Source organism: Nuphar pumila, chromosome 6 (genome assembly GCF_984573655.1).
Source record: "Nuphar pumila chromosome 6, dmNupPumi1.hap1.1, whole genome shotgun sequence".
Lineage (NCBI taxonomy): Eukaryota > Viridiplantae > Streptophyta > Magnoliopsida > Nymphaeales > Nymphaeaceae > Nuphar > Nuphar pumila.
This window is the reverse complement of record NC_143254.1, coordinates 89377259-89394011: the sequence shown is the minus strand read 5'-3', so window position 1 is coordinate 89394011 and position 16753 is coordinate 89377259. Positions and strand designations below refer to the sequence as shown.

Sequence of the window (16753 nt, the reverse complement as noted above, 5' to 3'; positions counted from 1 at the left end):
CAAGGCTCTGGTACCAACTTGTCACGGGTTGGGAAGCGAAGCCCCCCGTGACGTAGCTTCGGGCAATCACACACACCGAAAGCAGTCATTTTAAGCGCACAAGCAACGCACAACACATGCGCACGAGCAGAAGCAAGAGTACGCGTATGCACAAGCACAAAGAGAGAGGGATGCAAAAAACTTCTTTATAGATACTTGAAAACAAAGTACATCAAGAGGGGAAGAGAGGGTCTGAATACACGGGGTTCTTAGGCTGTGAGGCCTTGTGGGGCACTCTAGAGTGCCAAAGAGGTGTATACATTAGAGCAAAAAGGTGAAAAACATGGCGGTTCGGCACTCTAGTTGCCTCCCAATTAGAGAAGTATCGATGAGAATGTCAATTTATTCTAGTGGAAAAGGATATGCCAAACTTTATTTGTCACCAACCAAAAGTGGCACACATGTGTGTGTATTACGGTGGGGCCTATGGAGATGCACACATTATAAAGTGGAAAGCTCATGTCTTGGTTATGGCATGTGGTGGCAATACAAGGCAACACAATATTGCTCATTAATAGCTCAGCAAGTAAACCTTAGAATGTGCATTACATCAGCTAAGATCCATGCTCTATGCCATGGGGGTCTCTCCAGCTACCTGTAGTCATATGCCATGCTTCAAAGGTGCTATGCTACCCATGACCCATTTCAACTTCGAGCTCACAAATGGAGGATATTCATGCAAAATTCATGTGCCACGATCGAGTATTCTCTGGCACAATCATATGTGGGGAACGCTTCCATAAAGTCAAAACACTAAAAGGAGCTACTTTATCTGGAGGTGCCATGTCGGTGCCCGCGCAGGCCTGCCCGAACTTCGAAGCCATGCATCTCCATGCACATTGAGAATTATCGAGCCAAGATCGAAATCTTTCCAACACATTCATATGTGGGAAAGACCCTGGTGTGATCGATTTGGCGAAATATGAAGTCTACGTTCAGAAATTTCATTGAAACAAAAGCGATATAATTTCAAGGGATATTAGGGTTTCTCCTATTTTGTGGGGGTCATCTCCCATAACACCTATATAGGGGACCTTTATCTTGACTTGCATTAGATCACCATCATGCGGTCTAGAGTGAGGAATCTCTATATCTTATGAGTAGCACATCAAAGTGCACAACCTACTCACGAGTATGCAAATTCCTCATGGGCATCTCAGGCATGCGTAGGGCCTGTTCTTGTCACCCGCCTTACTGCCCAACCTTGCACCCTTGCGAGGGGCTCGACGAGTGCATGTTGAGTGACGATGATTCTTATTAGTTAGGGAGCTTCACTACATCATACTAGCAACTGGATTAGGCTGGAGACTGAAAGGTATGCACTGTACTCCGCAGGGTCTGCAAGTCTCAAAAATGAATATGTCCTTCGTTCGTTGCGTCTCTGAAATACGATGCTCACTCTAATGTCTGTGATGCTTATTTGGATGCGTAGCTAGCTCTATGATCATCGATTGCTCGTGCGCTCGCCACAGGAAGGTAAAGCACATGTCCCTCGTTGGCTTGAACACTCGTATGCCAAAGACTTTGGCATCGCCCCGCTCTATTGGCCCATTTGATTATGTCACTTTAGATATTTCATTGTGCTAAGCATGCATGAGATATGCACTGCTTTGAATCTACTTTCGCCAGACTTACGTAGCTCTTCCCCTAAGACAAGTTGCATATCGCACAACCCATAATTCTCATCAAGATCCCTCTCTGCACGAGATAGAAAGATGCGAAAAAAAAGGTCATGACAATGTGCGACACCCGCGCACAGTCAATGCCTTGACAGGTCCAACAAAACCCAAATTTTATAAAGGGGCCATACTTTTCTCGTGTGCATTTCTGCTTGATTTTCAGCATTGCATTGGTATTCTATAAGGTCCTACATGGCCAATTTGCAGCCTTATAAATAGGGGTGGCAATCGGGTCGGGTTGGCGGGTCATGTCGGGGGGTTGGCGGGTCAGCATACCTCAACACGAACCTGACCAATTTATTAAATGGGTTGGCTGTGGCAAACACGAACCCGACTCATTTATTAAACGGGTAACCTGACACGACACAGTTAACCCGTTTAATAAACGGGTCGGGTTCGAGTAAACGGGTTGGCGGGTCGGGTCGGATAAAGGGTTTGGCGGACGGGTTGGCGGGTCGTGTTCGGGTAAACTGGTTGACCCGCCCGCCTAACCCGTTTATTAAACGGGTCAGCCGGGTTGGCGGGTTGGCATACCCCTAACACAAACCCGACCCGTTTAATAAACGGGTTAGGCGGGTCAACCCGTTTAAGACACAAACCTGTTTAAGCCAAACCCGAACCCGGCTAAGAAGCGGGTTGGTGGGTCGTGTCAGATTTTGTCACCCCTACTTATAAGTGGCATGTAAGTAGGGTTTCCACACTCAAAGAATCAAACTTGTAAACCTAGTCTAAGGGATGGATGAAACCCCTTCTTGGCTTTTGTATTTTATTTTTCTTGCTCAGGCCACCTTGTAAGGTTAGATCCCGGGTGGAAGAAGACCCTAGTCATTTAGGCCTTGCTTTGCATATGTGCACCACTCACTTGAGCACACGATGCATGCTCCACCGAGCCCGGTTAGTGATCCATCAACGAGGGACCCGACAGCTCCTTCCTAATGCAGGCAGGAATTCATGTGGAGTCTTTGATATTGGAGGACTTATTTAACTGACTGGACCTGGAGCTTGATCGAGGTTCCAGGCTTCCAAGGATTTGTTACCAGAGTGCACCCGGCGACTCTCTAAGCCCCTTTCTGTGAGATGTATCTTAATTGGTCTGTCAAACTCATCGAGATGAGGAAGAGGCCATCTTGAAAAATCAAGAAAGTGATCCCTTTCATGCCTGCCCACTGTGCTTTGAGAGCCTCAATCATGAAACGGTACTCCATCTTTTTATCAGTCAGGCCTCCATGAAATCCGGCTATCACCATAAGCCCCATCAGTTTCAGCAGCTAAGAGTGCCTACTCACCAGAATCGGTACTTGGGGGTGAGGGTTTCCTGAGTTTGCCTGACACCTCCACCATCAAATTCTGTGATTGTAAGGGCCTGTTTGGAATCTCGGCGTTGGGATGGGCGTTTATGCATTTGGTGGTCCCGAGGTAAAATCTTGGTCAAACTACCTTGGTGGTCCTGTTTGGAATCTCAACGCTAGAGGTGGTAGCTGCCAAATCCAGGATTTAGTAGCCACATATTCAAATGCATAAACTCCATAAACGCCCATCCCAGCTACAGATTCCAAACAAGCCACATTTGCCCTGTTTCAGGCCTGGCCTTGGAGTCTCCATGCCCACCTCACCTGCTGCGACATGTTTCCACCTGTCAGGCTGGAGAGGCCATTCGTCTTCCCCCATTCAGCCCATTCGCCGAGGTTCTAGAACATTATTACACAGTTCACGTGGGGGAGTGGCGTAACTCACCAACAGAGCATCCATACCCGTGCAAAGCCTGCCGGCAGGACGTGCGCAAAGCTGCTGATTCATGGTCATATATAATTCAAACTCGACTCAATCCACATCCTGTACCATGCCCAAGTTACGACCTCGCCAACTTGCATCAACCTCCATGTGAGAAGCTCATTAATTCACCGAGCTGCTGCTTGCATGTGCGCACATGCACCGGTTGATGATGCACGTGGGTGGGGTGGTGGATGCTGACTCAAAATTACTGTGGTGGACCGGTGGTCTTCATGTGAATGCATGTGCTTGGATCCACATAAAAGAGCAAAACAAATGCTACCAATTGATGCATAAAAGAACAAATGCAACCAATTGAGAATCCTTGAAGAAAGACAACATATAAAACAATACCAACTATAATTTCCGTTAGTAAAAAAAAATCCAATGAAACAAATAACATATCCACTCTCTATCTCGCCGAACACACGTCAATCAGATCTAAAAATACAAATCTTCCGAAAAAAACAGTTAAAAGATTCTAGACCGTGCTCTAGCCACCGGTCACCCACTCGTGACAGGACGCAAAACACATGAATGGACTCTTCTAGATGTGGTAACCCTTAGCTTTTCCACAGAGGAGTGCATTTGTTGGTATATTGTATTCGTTAGCAAGACTCTTTTCTGATGACCAAACTCTGAGGTAGAGTTGCTGGCCAAGGTATTGCCTCGCCCACATCGCGGACCTCAGGTTCCACATCCCTTCATTATCAAAGGACACATAAATTGCTGTCCAGGCGTTTGGGTACACCTGCAGGAAGAAATATAATTCAACTTATGTTAAATCTGATCAACTCTGTTGTGGGAGCGGAATGCACATGACATGTTCTCTTCCATTTTGTTATGGATCGATGAGAGTCGCTTTACCTGAACGGTGTATCTGGAGGGAGCATCCACCAAATTATAGGAATCTCTGATAGCTTGAGACCAGTTTCCCAAACCCATCCTGCATTGGAAGAAAGTTAACCCGGATCACCAATCAAACAGAACCAAAATAGGTGCCGACATGCAAGCTAGAAGGATAAAGAGAAGGGCATACCCTACAACCCAAAAATCATAACCATCAAGGTGCCACGATTGAAGGGTATTTTCATTGTTCTGCAACACTATTTCCACAAAGGCATGAAAAGCGATGGGCATCACTGCAGTGCCCAGGTAGGCAGCACTTCCTGAAGGAAAATCTTGAATGCTGTTGAGATTGAACACTTCAGGAATATTGAAATAGTCTGCAAGCTTTAATGGTGTATCAGGGTTGATATAGGAGACACCATTGACAGCATATTGTTGCTTGCCATTAATTTGAGGTGCAGAGTTTGCAAGGACAACCGTCCTGGAAGGCACTATTTGGCCATAGTGGAATGACCCTTGAGGGTTAGGTCTGGCTGCGCTTGCAGTCAAATTCCATCTGTTAAGGTTATCATAAAATCAATAGTTGTAAAACTCAAAATCAACAGCTGCAAGCAAGAAGCTTGTAAATAAAAAAATAAAAACCTGAAAAACCAAAAGAAATCGAACTGCATAGCAGAAAATTTGTACTGAGGCAATTCAGATACATGACAATCAAGTGTACTTCTTGTAATAGTCACAAAAAAGGAATTTAGAAAACAAAATCAAGATCTAGATGTCATCATTAGCTTAGAAATTTACAAATTTCCAGAAATCAACCGTTCAAATGAAGATGACAACCAAATCTCATGTGACCAGTAATCGGTTTAAGCTTATATTGATATTTGGTACACCAATGATATGCTGTGAAATGTATGATGAATTGACATCACACGTATGATAGATGAATTAAGTTAAGACATGACACTGATAGAATCAGTGAGCATCCATATTCTAGACAAGAATTAGGCAATATTCCAGTAGACCTCATAAAACCAGAGCTGTAAACAATTTGCTTGCAGGCTAACTAACTATTTCACAAACATAAAATCCGGAATGGTACCTGAATGATCGAGCCTGGTTGAGAGACCAAACCACATCATCATATGTAGGGCCACCAGGGATGGGTCCTGACACAGGGGTGTGGGAATTAGTGTAGTGCAGCACAGCAGTGGCTGTGAGAATATTGCCAGTGAAGCGGGTAGAGGCAACAATATAATAGTCCTGGGGTGGTTGATCAGCTGTGACCAAAACAGCCATTGACTGTCCAACATGCACATCCAGAGAATCATAAACATTTTCAAGTGGATGTGTGCCTTCAATTTCTACCAGCTTCAGCTTATGACCCTGAATCCTGAAGTTCAGTGATGCCTGCAAGCCCACATTGGAGATCCTAAAGATATAGGTTTTGCCTGTCAAAACAAAAAGTCCTTTGGATTGTCAAATATTTATTCATTTGACACTAGTGTGACTTGAGTTATTATTCTCGCAGTTTATAGAAAGAAAAAAAAGCATATTTCATGTGAACATGCAAACACACAGAGACAAGAAATGTAACTTAATCCATCACACAATGATTGGAGTTAAGTCCCCCAAACTATGACCAGTAACAATCTTCCAGATCATGCATGCTTGAACTGATAGCTAACTAAACAAAAATTAGTGAGCTGTATGCAAAACCGATTCTAACATTCTTCGAAACAGAGAATTCATATTAATTATTCAAGACATAGGATGTCAAATAAAAAAACTTAAAGTATCAGATGTATTAACAAGGAGAAACAAATATTTTCATGTGAAGGGAGATCATGGTGTTTCAAGAGTCTCATACTTAAGCATTTTAATAAAGCAAAACAATGGTTCTTCAAGTTACTTGGTTCTGCCAATACAATTCTATGGCTATCCATTATCAATCTGAACACAATTGAATACGACTATATGAGCATATGAGGATACTGATTAGGAAATGCTGGGCTACCCCACATCTGGGTCCTAAAATAGTGATTGGTATCAAAACGAGTTCTGGGTCAAGAATATCATATTAGATCAGGTTCCACCATACAAACATCCATGCATTTGCCAAAATGAGGTCTATAAATTGATCAACAAATCTTTATGGGGTAATGCATACCATGAAGTCAGGATACCTAAGACGGATAATTTACCTTGATCCACGTTGAAGGTGGAAGAATGTGCTTGACCATTGATAAGAACTCCATCAGGGAAAGGCAAAGGACTGCCCACATCCAGAAAATGTTGCAATGTCTACACGTCGCACAAAAAAAAATTGAATTAGGGTCATGAGCCCATCAAATTAGCATACTGCTCATAGCTATTTATACAAAGAATGAAAAATGAGTTTACAAATAGAAGAAAGTCTCAAAATGCCCAGTATCAAATTGTATTCATTATCGTAAGAAGAGAAACTAAACAAAGTTGAAACACAACTTTCAGTAGAGATATCACCAAATGTACAGGTCACCAACCTTGTGGTTGGCCTTATACCAGTCACCAATGAGAACTGTATGGTCCCCAGCAGGAGGAGGATAAGGGACAGGTATGAAAGGCCGTTTCACAACAACGATGCCTCCAAATCCTCCAGCAGCTTTGTGCATGCCAGTTGAAGGAAAGTAAGAATAGGTTCCAATCTGATCTTTAGGCTGGAATCTGTATGTGTAGTTTGCTCCGGGCGGGATAGGACAGTTTGTTCCAAGCACTCCATCTTGCCATGAATTCTTCCGCTGTTTAATGCCATTCCTAGTAGTTTTTCATTAAAATTACCACAGTGTAAAAGAAGTGCAAAGAACAGATATAAGGGATGAACAACCACTAAAAGATATGAACACAGGCAAATTGGGAACGAAATATTCAATTAAAGCTTAACCATATAAACTCATTGAATGTGATGACATGAGATGAGACACTGCCACGTGAATGTTTCAAACCACTCAATGGCTGGTTTCATTTTTTTTCTTGGTTGAACATATAAGAAAGAAATGAAAAACATCCAGATATGGTAAAAAAAAAGAAAAAGAACTTTACCGACAATATCATTAACTGAACATGGAAATGCCATGAAGGATTGTTATGACATGCCCAAGAGAGGATGATATATGAAGGCACTTCTAAACAGATCTTAACATCAAAGCAAAAAGAGTGATTTAACTGTGAATTCATCCAGGTCATGATCCAACAAATTACTAAATCACTGAAAATTACAGTCGAGTTGGAGTACTGGACTCGGTTTTTACTCCAGTAAGTCTGCACAAACAAAGTCAATAAAAAACCCAAACATATTTCAAGGGTTTTAGGGATTCGACTTAATTAAACAGGGTGAGTTTCCACCTGATTTTGGCTGTACCAAGCAAATTTGAACAGTTTAGATGCTGGTCGTGCCTCATAATGTATAAACAGTTGGAAGTGTTCAATTTAGTTGAACAGGACATAATTGGGGGACACAAGCCAAATCACTAATTCCAATTATTACAGAAAAAGAATGATTAGGTTTTGCCCTAATCATGCTGAATAATACATGATCTCAGTTGATCCAGTGAATCTAGAACCATCACAGGATCACATAGTATGTTCCTTATACATACCAACTTGAGAATGATTGCACTTGATACTCTTCATTAGCAAGAAAGATCACAATTTCAAGAAACAGAAAGATAAAAGGATACTTTTAGCCCAGAAAATATTAGCAGAAGCTCTTACCAGGTCAGGAGGAAGGGCTGATCTAGATTGTTAATGACATTCAGAATGATGTTGTCGTTGGTCATGCAGACTAGACGAGGACCAGGGAACTGCCCGTTGATGAGTATACCCTTAACAACCCAGAAGCCATATAAATTAGTAAATACATAAAACCTTCCCCCACCATTTAAAATTGCACAATAATGTAAATCATATCATTTCAGAAACTAGAACCTGTGGATCCAACCTGCTGGGGTACACCAAGAGGATAGATCGTTCCATAGGTGATGGTCCATGTCAAGAATCGGTAAGGGTCATCTGCTCTAACAAGGCAGAAAAGAAGGCAAGAAAGAGCCCCACAAACAAGATGGAAGAAGCTACTTCTTCTCATGTTGTCCCAAGAAATCTAATCAATTTTCAAGTTCCTGCACTTCCATATGCACCTTAAGATTTGTATTGATCAAATAAGATTGAAAATAAGCACACAAAAATAACTCCATAACTGAAATTTAGAACAAAATCCATATGGAATCATAAGCAAATACAAGTAAAAAAAGGATAAAATGACAAGGTAAAAGAAGCCAAGATCAAATGGGATATCTCTCTTGATTGAATATTTATGTCATAGAAATCTTAAAACTGGAATACAAAAATCTACTGTTGGACGATTTGAAGTGTGTCTACATTGTCTATCAAACAACACAGAGGTCTCAAAATTTAAAAATATTCATATTTCGAGTAGTCCACTTTCAGAGTTTCTGCAAAGGTTCTACCATATGTTGCAACACATTCCATTATAAAGTCTCAAAGGAGCAGAAATACAACTTTTGGATCTGAAAACAGTGAGAAGCATCATAGATCTCAAAAATGGCAACGCCGGAGTCCTCAACTCTCCTCTTGTAACAAATGAAAAAGAAAACTGTGCCACTAGAATACCTAGAACCCAAAATTTGCAAAGGAATAAGAAGCTTAAACAGTAAAGCATCTGCATCTTCCAACAGAATAATGGATGCGTAAATGCAACGGTATTTGACAACCAGAAAGGTCAAAAGTTGTTTAAGATGATCCGGAACCGCTTAAATCAAACAAAAGGCAGGTGAAAACTATGCCCTTGAAACAAGAGCTCCAAATCTGAAACATAACGAGTACAGATGGTACAGAACAGACAATCTTCCAACAAAATGAGTCACATACGGCATCAAACATCACTGCATTCTCAAACAAAAGGAAGAAGAAGAAGTCTTTATGTTATCTGCAGACCGATCTACAATCGGCAAGCTCATCGCGCTCTAAAAGCGAGAATGACGCTCAGAAAGCGTCGATTTCCACGAAATCGACGTCGAGAGAAGACCCTAAACATCTGCATTCCAAAGGATGCAGATCAGAGATACGCGACAGTTTTACGCCCAAAAGATTCCACGGAACTCCAAAACAACATAAATTTTCAGTCAAGCCGAAACTTCCAACAGTAAGGATCTGGCTATTTCTCCAACAAATGACCGTTCGGAGTGTCCCCAAAAACAGTAACAACAAAAAAAGAAGAAAGCTAACGTTTTAGGAAGAAGGAAGCTCAGAATGAGATTTTTCTTTAAAACATTCGGTGAAACCAGCCGCATTCGGCCAGTGATCTTTATCAGATCAGCAGTTGCTATTAAAGATAACAAATCATCAAGAGAACGAGTTCGTACCGGAGAACGTCTCCGGCAGATCCACTGCGCTTGAGGACGCCCGCTTTAAAAAGGGGGCGGGAGAAGGAAATGTTTGGGTTGAGAGCCTTCACCGCTCGCAGTGGATGCCAGGCAGGCGCCTCCTTGACTTGACGTGCTTCACGAGCTTTCTTATACTATTTTTAGTATTTTAGGCCCTTCTTTTTTACCCGCATTGCTGCGAGTATAGAATAAAAGCAAAAAAGAAAAAAGAAAAAAAAAAAGGCGGTGAGAGACACCGGCACACTTGGGTTGGGATGCTTCTCGTCAGCCTGCATCGATCCATCCCACACTCTTGCCTAACAAATTGATGGGGGCCCACCTTAAATGATGCCAATGCCATCGGCGTGGGCCCACACAAGGAGCGTCTGGGGCCAGCTGACGGATTGTTAGTGGGGAAAGGCCTTCTCAACTTTGCCGTAGGTCGAGTATAGCTTAATCACTACTTGAAAGCTTGTGAAAATGAGCTCGCACACAAATCGATCAAATGAGATGTACGGTGGAGATTGAATGTACCGGATTATATTCAGTATGACCTGATCCGTTCTCCTTGCGGCATGGATCAATTAAAAAAAAGAAAAAATCAATTATGTTATATAGGCAGGTTTGCAAGCAAAAAAAAAAAAAAATCTCATGAGAAAAGAAAATTTTGCCTGTAAGAAGTTTTGATATGATATTCTTTCTAAATAAAAAAAAAATCACGCATGAAAAAAAATAAAATAAAAAAGAAAGTAATTTTTTTGTAACCAACTTTAACCCATCTTTAAAATATTGTAATCCAGCAAGTGCAACTTTGTTAGTTGTTTATTATATTATTTGTTCATTCCGTTCTATATTTGGACGCGACTAAAATCTCACGGTTTTACCAACAGGTCTCTGCTTGTCTGGTAAGAGCAGCTACTGCACGTAGGGGTGGCAATCGGGTCGGGTTGGCGGGTCAGCATACCTCAACCCAAACCCGACCCGTTTATTAAACGGGTCAGCTGTGGCAAACACGAACCCGACCCGTTTAATAAACGGGTAACCCGACACGACCCGCCAACCCATTTAATAAATGGGTTGGGTCGGGTAAACGGGTTTTCAGGTTCGCGGGTCGGGTTGGCGGTTGACGGATCGGGTTGACAGGTCGGGTTGGCGGGTTGACGGGTCGGGCAGACGGGTTGGCGGGTCAGGTTGGCGGGTCGGGTTGGCGGGTTGACCCACCCGCCTAACCCGTTTATTAAACGGGTCAGCCGGGTTGGCATACCTCCAACCCGAACCCGACCTGTTTAATAAACGGGTTACGCGGGTCGACCCGTTTATTAAACGGGTTGGCTTAAGCTCAACCCGAACCCGCCTAAGAGGCGGGTTGGCGGGTCGTGTCAGAAATTGCCACCCCTATCTGCACGTCACCTTGTATTGGGACATTGCAGGTTCAAAACCCAATGGTATAGTTGTATAACTAGTAAGGGTCTGCCTAACCCCAGCTTACCTTAAAAAAAAAAACAAATTCTCACGGTCCTAAAGCATCCTATTACATGTTTGTTTGAGTTTAGATTGTGTTTGTAGACAAAATGAAGGCCGAAATCTAACCCGTTTAAAGAATTTGCTTAAAAATAGGACAGGTCCCATGGAGCCAGATATTTAACAAACATCTAGGGGCGGGCTTAAGAGAAGTTGAGGCTTTAGGCGAATCCTCCAAATGAGAACCTAATTTTTTTTTATTGTAAATAAAAATTCTATTATTTATTAAAGAGGTTGCATTTTTTTTCTTAAATTCTTAATATCTCCCATATTTACTAATTGGGTTCATATATATATATATATATATATATATATATATATCATACTACACCAAAAAAACATAAAATAATTTAAAAAATATTATCTAAAATTCACATTTTTTTGCTTTATAGTCAACCTTTGTCATTGTATCTCTTTCAATAGAATACAAAAGATAAGAGCATAACTACCATGAATGACAGGAAAAAACACATAAAGAAGTGGTACTTCTACTGTTTCTGAACATAAAACATAATTCTTCTTTAACTCCTTTCGGACCCTCTCTTGCTATAGCATGTCTAATCTGGACAAAGTTGTGGTTGTGTGACATCGCTAAATTTTGTGATGCACATGCCTCACAAAATTTTTGTTTTCCATGGCCAGAGAATCTCCTTGCAACTACGGCCTAAATGTGTTGGATGGATGTATCCCATCTAGAACTTACAGCTACTGGCATTGTTCAGATGCAGAACAAAAATACAAAATAGAGGAACTTCCTCAAGATGAACAAGGGACCAATCTTTTGGCTACTAAACATTTCAACCTCACTCTTTCGAGGCCCTGAAACAAACCACTCTCATCCTATCATGGTGAAGAGGCATTGAGATCATCAATAGTTCCATTAATATTCTTTACCATCAGGAGCAAAAACAGAAGCAATCGTAAAAGCTTGCAACAAATCAGGAATACGTGAACCTAATAAAGGTTAAACCCTGTATTTTGCTAAGCAACCATACAATATAAGGTGTCATAAAAAGTTCCTAAAAGAATAAATAGCTTACATAAAACAAGTTATAGAAAATCATGTCATTGAGATATGAAACTAAGACGGACACTACAAGAAAGATGATGTCATGAACTTCCTTTGTAGGCTAGATTGGTATTTAATATTATTTTTTTCAAAACTTTACGTAATTAATAAAGCAACTGTAGAACTGAGAATGCAACTCATAAATAGGGATGGCAGTGGACCGGGCGAAAGCGGGGTCCCGCCCCGCCTCGCCCCGTTTGGACCGGGGATGAAGGGTATGAAACGGGGGTGGAGAATAAAATCCATCCCCGCCGCGGAGGCGGGGCGGGGGTGGACGTGCACTTTTCCCCGCCCCGCCCCGCCCCGTCCCGTCCCCGCCACGATCCCCGCCCCGACCACTTTTGCCCGCAATATCCCCGCCCCGCCTCATCCCCGTTTGGACCGGGGATGAAGGGTATGAAACGGGGATGGAGGCGGGGGTGGAGGAAAATTTTTTGAGGGGGGGCGGGGGTGGAAACCTTGTCCCCCGGGCCCCACCCCACTGCCATCCCTACTCATAAACTCATTGCAATATCTCGTTGATTACCAAACAAAAGATAAGCATCTCTTGCTCTACAACCAATTAAACTCTGACAGGCTTTATTGGTTTTCTCATAATGCCATAGCTAGTTTACGGAGAGTGACATATTGGGGTATCTTTAAAACAGAATTGGAATGCTAATTCATCGCATACGGGTAGATGCCATTTTTTATGCGACGTACCAGAGCGTTCTCCTCAGCCTATCCACGCCCACCGGAAGCAGGACCTTGAACCCAAATGTGTATTACGAGGACTCATACTTTCATAATGCAGCCAAGCCCCATATTTATACTGGAGGATAATGAGGGGATTTCAAAATATAAAACCCTCCACATTCTTGTAACCCTTACCCTACTAAATTCCATTAATTGCCCACTAACTCCTCATTAATGTCAAACTGGGTCACACTATGAGTTGGACCCAAATGTCCAATAATAAAGAAAATGTTATTTGTTAAGAAACACTTAGCATGTAAGGATTCTTTAACATTAGAAACCATAAACATTACAATAATCTATGAGGTGTTACCTTCCATGCAGAAGGGGAATTAAACATAAGTAAGCGGTAAGATCATGTTTCTCAAAATAAAAGCCTATGTGCAAACTAAACGTCAAATACTCCTCTCCCCTCCATGCAATTATTTCCCTAAGTGGGCAGACAAGTAGCAAAATTAAAATTTAACTTGGTCGCAACCACAAAAATGCATAGAAATAAAGAGTGTAAACCACAACAATAAATATCAAGCTACTAATAGATACATATCTACCAAAATAATCTTATGTACGCTATGTGTCCAGAACTAAGCCTTCGGAAAGAAGCACGTGCAGTGCGGAACTCTACTGAGTAAAAAATGCATCGAGTGTAGGAACGTGCGGTATGCGTTGGCTTGATCGGTGATGTGCGATGGTAGCATGACACATGATAGATAATGATATCATCGTTAGTGCATTGTTGTATGGCGGCATAGACGTGGAGCATTGTTTGGTTAAGCAGTGTCAGCGAATCAAATAATGTTGTCTTTGGAGATTTGGTTAAGGACTTCTTGGCTTGCAGGAGTTTCTCATGCATAGTGGTTGGACGCACGAGAGTGCGTGAGAGTTAGAGTTAATTCTCTCAGAAATCACCTTAGGTAGTTCCAACCGAGTATGGTGACTCGAGGCTAGGCGAGAGAATGTCTAGGCATCGGTGAATGAGTCTGGGTAGTGCTCTCGCTATGATGTTCAATCATCAACTGATTTTCAAACTGGGGGCCACAAGGTTTTGTTCCTTCAGTGGTGAGGTTTTGTTGTAGAGTATGTATGGAGTCGTAATACGCTCTATGGCACGTAAGGCTAAGGCAAAATTTGTGCCTCTTTTCAAAAGTGATAGCTGGTATGTGATGGTTATGCACTAAGTAGCATTGACTATATAGAATACGCATTTGGAGATGTGCTTGATCACCTTTTGCTAGGCAGCTACGCATGAAGTGGTGCATAGGGCCAATGAAATGATTCAACATATAAAAAAGTGTTGGTATGCGGCCTTTGGCCATTAGGCTAGCCAGTATGGCGCATCGTGGGTTTGCAGAGCATTCTATGCCCATGACAAATTAATTGCAAGTGAGCGACTGGAAGGCTTATGGCGGTAAGGAAGGACCGTCGTGCCACACTAGCTTATTGAAAAAATAAGCTCGTGACAGATTGACATCAAAGCAGAAAGATTTATGGAGACTTATTGTTCATTATGTGTGACACTGAAGAAGAAAGAGATGATTTATCTTGGTTACGCAAATTTGCACAACTGAAGTATTATTGACCAAACACAGAAGCAAGATGTTGGCAGGATGACATGGGACATCTTGACTATGGTAAACAGAAGTACAAGGTTGTTGTTCAATTGACTAAGGGAATATAGATAAGCTAAATATTCCTACCAGTTGTGCGTTAGGCTCACCGGTGGAGCGTGATGTTTGCCTTGTACATGCAGAAAATGCATGTTAGATTTGGCTGGATGGATTTACACCTTTGGGTATGAGAGACTCAACTAAACTTCTATATTCTTTCCCAATATTGTGGGTTAGCAGAGTGCCCATGTTGAGCAAAATGCTCATTATTTTGGTCCCTCAAGTTGGCAATTTCTCTGTAGATTGCATGTGCAAAAAAAGTTGTTGTTTGTGGCTCATCGGTTTAGTTCTTGCGAGAATGTTTTGTTGACTCCGGGAGAGAGTTACAAAGTGTTGACTCTGGATGAGAGTTGCAGCGTTGGGTTAAGGTGCCCTTGTGATGACGAATGCCTAAAAAGATGCTTTGAAGGACCACTTTGAGGTGATATGCATGTAAGCGTCTCACACTTGAGGACTAGTTTGGAATGTTGAAAATCAGCAAGTTGATGCCTTAAGGGAGTTGATATCCATGTATCACTCGTGGGTAGCCGTTCTTCTCTATGAGGACCACAAAGGGCTTAGAATTGCTTTTACTGGGTTCAGAAGGCACCCCAGCCTTGAGCATGAAGACGATAAGTTTGTCGTGCAGACAAGGATGACCCGCTTGTGTAGGGGATTGCACTGAGGTCCCACGAGTAAAGAATGCTCGATATTGATGGAGCGAAAGACCGCTATCTAAGTGATTAGAGACGTATTAAGGAATGCGACTTGGCATATTAAAGGTTGCGGTGATGATGGATGAAAACCATAACAAGTTGAATAGGGTGAAGAAAAGAAGTAAACCAAAGATAAGTATAAAGAGAAACTGACATATCAGTTAAAATTGTATTCTTAGTTGCACCGACATTATCAAGGACGACAATGGTTTGGCACTACAAGAAAATCGTGGATTAGCGTCGGGCGATATCTATCGCTAATCTGTCGCTAATCCATCGCTAAATAGTTTAGCGATGTATTGAAGATGGATTAGCGCTGGATAGCGCCCATCACAAACTTTTGCTCGCTAATTAGCGACAAAACTTATCTGTCGTTACTTACGTCGCTAATTTGCGACAGATTAGCGACAAACATTATCTATCGCTAAATTTTTAAAAAAAATTGATCTCTGTCGGGCGGTATTTCGGCAACAATAAGCCGGACTTGTACCGCACCCGACAGGCATGCATTGCACAGATTCTTAGACCTAAGCGGACCGACCTACCACTGCAGGGTCTTCTGCACAGAACCGGTGTGCTCTCCGGCGTGCTCTCCTCCAGCGATCGCTCTGCCTCCTCGTCGTCCTCTATGAACTAGTGTGCTCTCCGGCGTCGCCGTCCTCCAGCGATCGCTCTACCTCATCGCCGTCCTCCATGAACCGGCATGCTCTTCAGCGCGCTCTCCGGCGTCGCCATCCTCCGATTTCAGCCCTGCTGTCCTCCATGAACCAACGTGCTCTCCAGCGTCGCCGTCCTCCAACGATCGCTCTGCCTCATCACCGTCCTCCGTGAACCGGTGTGCTCTTCGGCGTCAGCGTCCTTTAGCGATCGCTCTGCCTCATCATCGTCCTCCATGAATCGACGTGCTCTCCAGTGCACTCTCTGACGTGCTCTCCGGCGTTGCCGTCCTCCAACGACCGCTCTGCCTTATCGTCATCCTTTGATATCATCCCTTCCACCATCCTCGAACTTTGTCGCCCTCCACAAAGAAGTCAGTTTAAATCGAGCGAGGTCGGTTTAAATTTCGAACGGCAAAGAGGAAAAAATTTGCGCTCTTGATGGGTCGATTTAAATAAAAGATTAGCAACGAATTTAGCGAGAAATTTTTTTCGTCGCTAATTAGCGACGGAAAAATTCCCTTGCTAAAACTGTTGCTAAAATGTTTTTCTTGTATTGAGAATTAGCGACGACAAATTAGCATCACTAATCTGTCGCTCAGTAGCGACAGATTCATGATGAAAGTTTTCTCTAGCTAATCTGTCGTAAATTTGTG

General features: G+C 42.5%; 1 protein-coding gene across 3 annotated transcripts; it reads right to left on the bottom strand.

Annotated features, from left to right (window-relative positions):
- Positions 1–3831: 3831 nt before the first annotated feature.
- On the bottom strand, positions 3832–9878 carry LOC149835095 (L-ascorbate oxidase homolog). Of its 3 annotated transcripts, none has more exons than XM_090011687.1 (9): positions 9755–9878; positions 8314–8491; positions 8088–8197; positions 6860–7130; positions 6539–6638; positions 5437–5785; positions 4528–4893; positions 4356–4434; positions 3832–4239 (listed from the first exon to the last, which is right to left on the bottom strand). In XM_090011687.1, exons 2-9 carry the CDS (start codon positions 8455–8457, stop codon positions 4036–4038), a joined length of 1623 nt encoding a protein of 540 aa, XP_089867813.1. In that variant the 5' UTR covers positions 8458–8491; positions 9755–9878; the 3' UTR covers positions 3832–4035. The 3 variants fall into 3 exon arrangements, with proteins under 3 accessions (XP_089867813.1, XP_089867812.1, XP_089867815.1); XM_090011686.1 differs by having other exon boundaries at positions 8314–8509; positions 9755–9861; XM_090011689.1 differs by lacking the exon at positions 8314–8491 and having other exon boundaries at positions 9755–9865.
- Positions 9879–16753: the final 6875 nt, after the last annotated feature.

Coding starts and splice junctions, on each gene's coding strand:
- LOC149835095 (XM_090011687.1), bottom strand. CDS start 8,457: ATGAGAAGAAGTAGCTTCTTCCATCTTGTTTGTGGGGCTCTTTCTTGC. Junction 8,198..8,313: donor CTCTTGGTGTACCCCAGCAG/GTTGGATCCACA, acceptor TGGGTTGTTAAG/GGTATACTCATCAACGGGCA. Junction 6,639..6,859: donor GGTATAAGGCCAACCACAAG/GTTGGTGACCTG, acceptor TGCGACGTGTAG/ACATTGCAACATTTTCTGGA.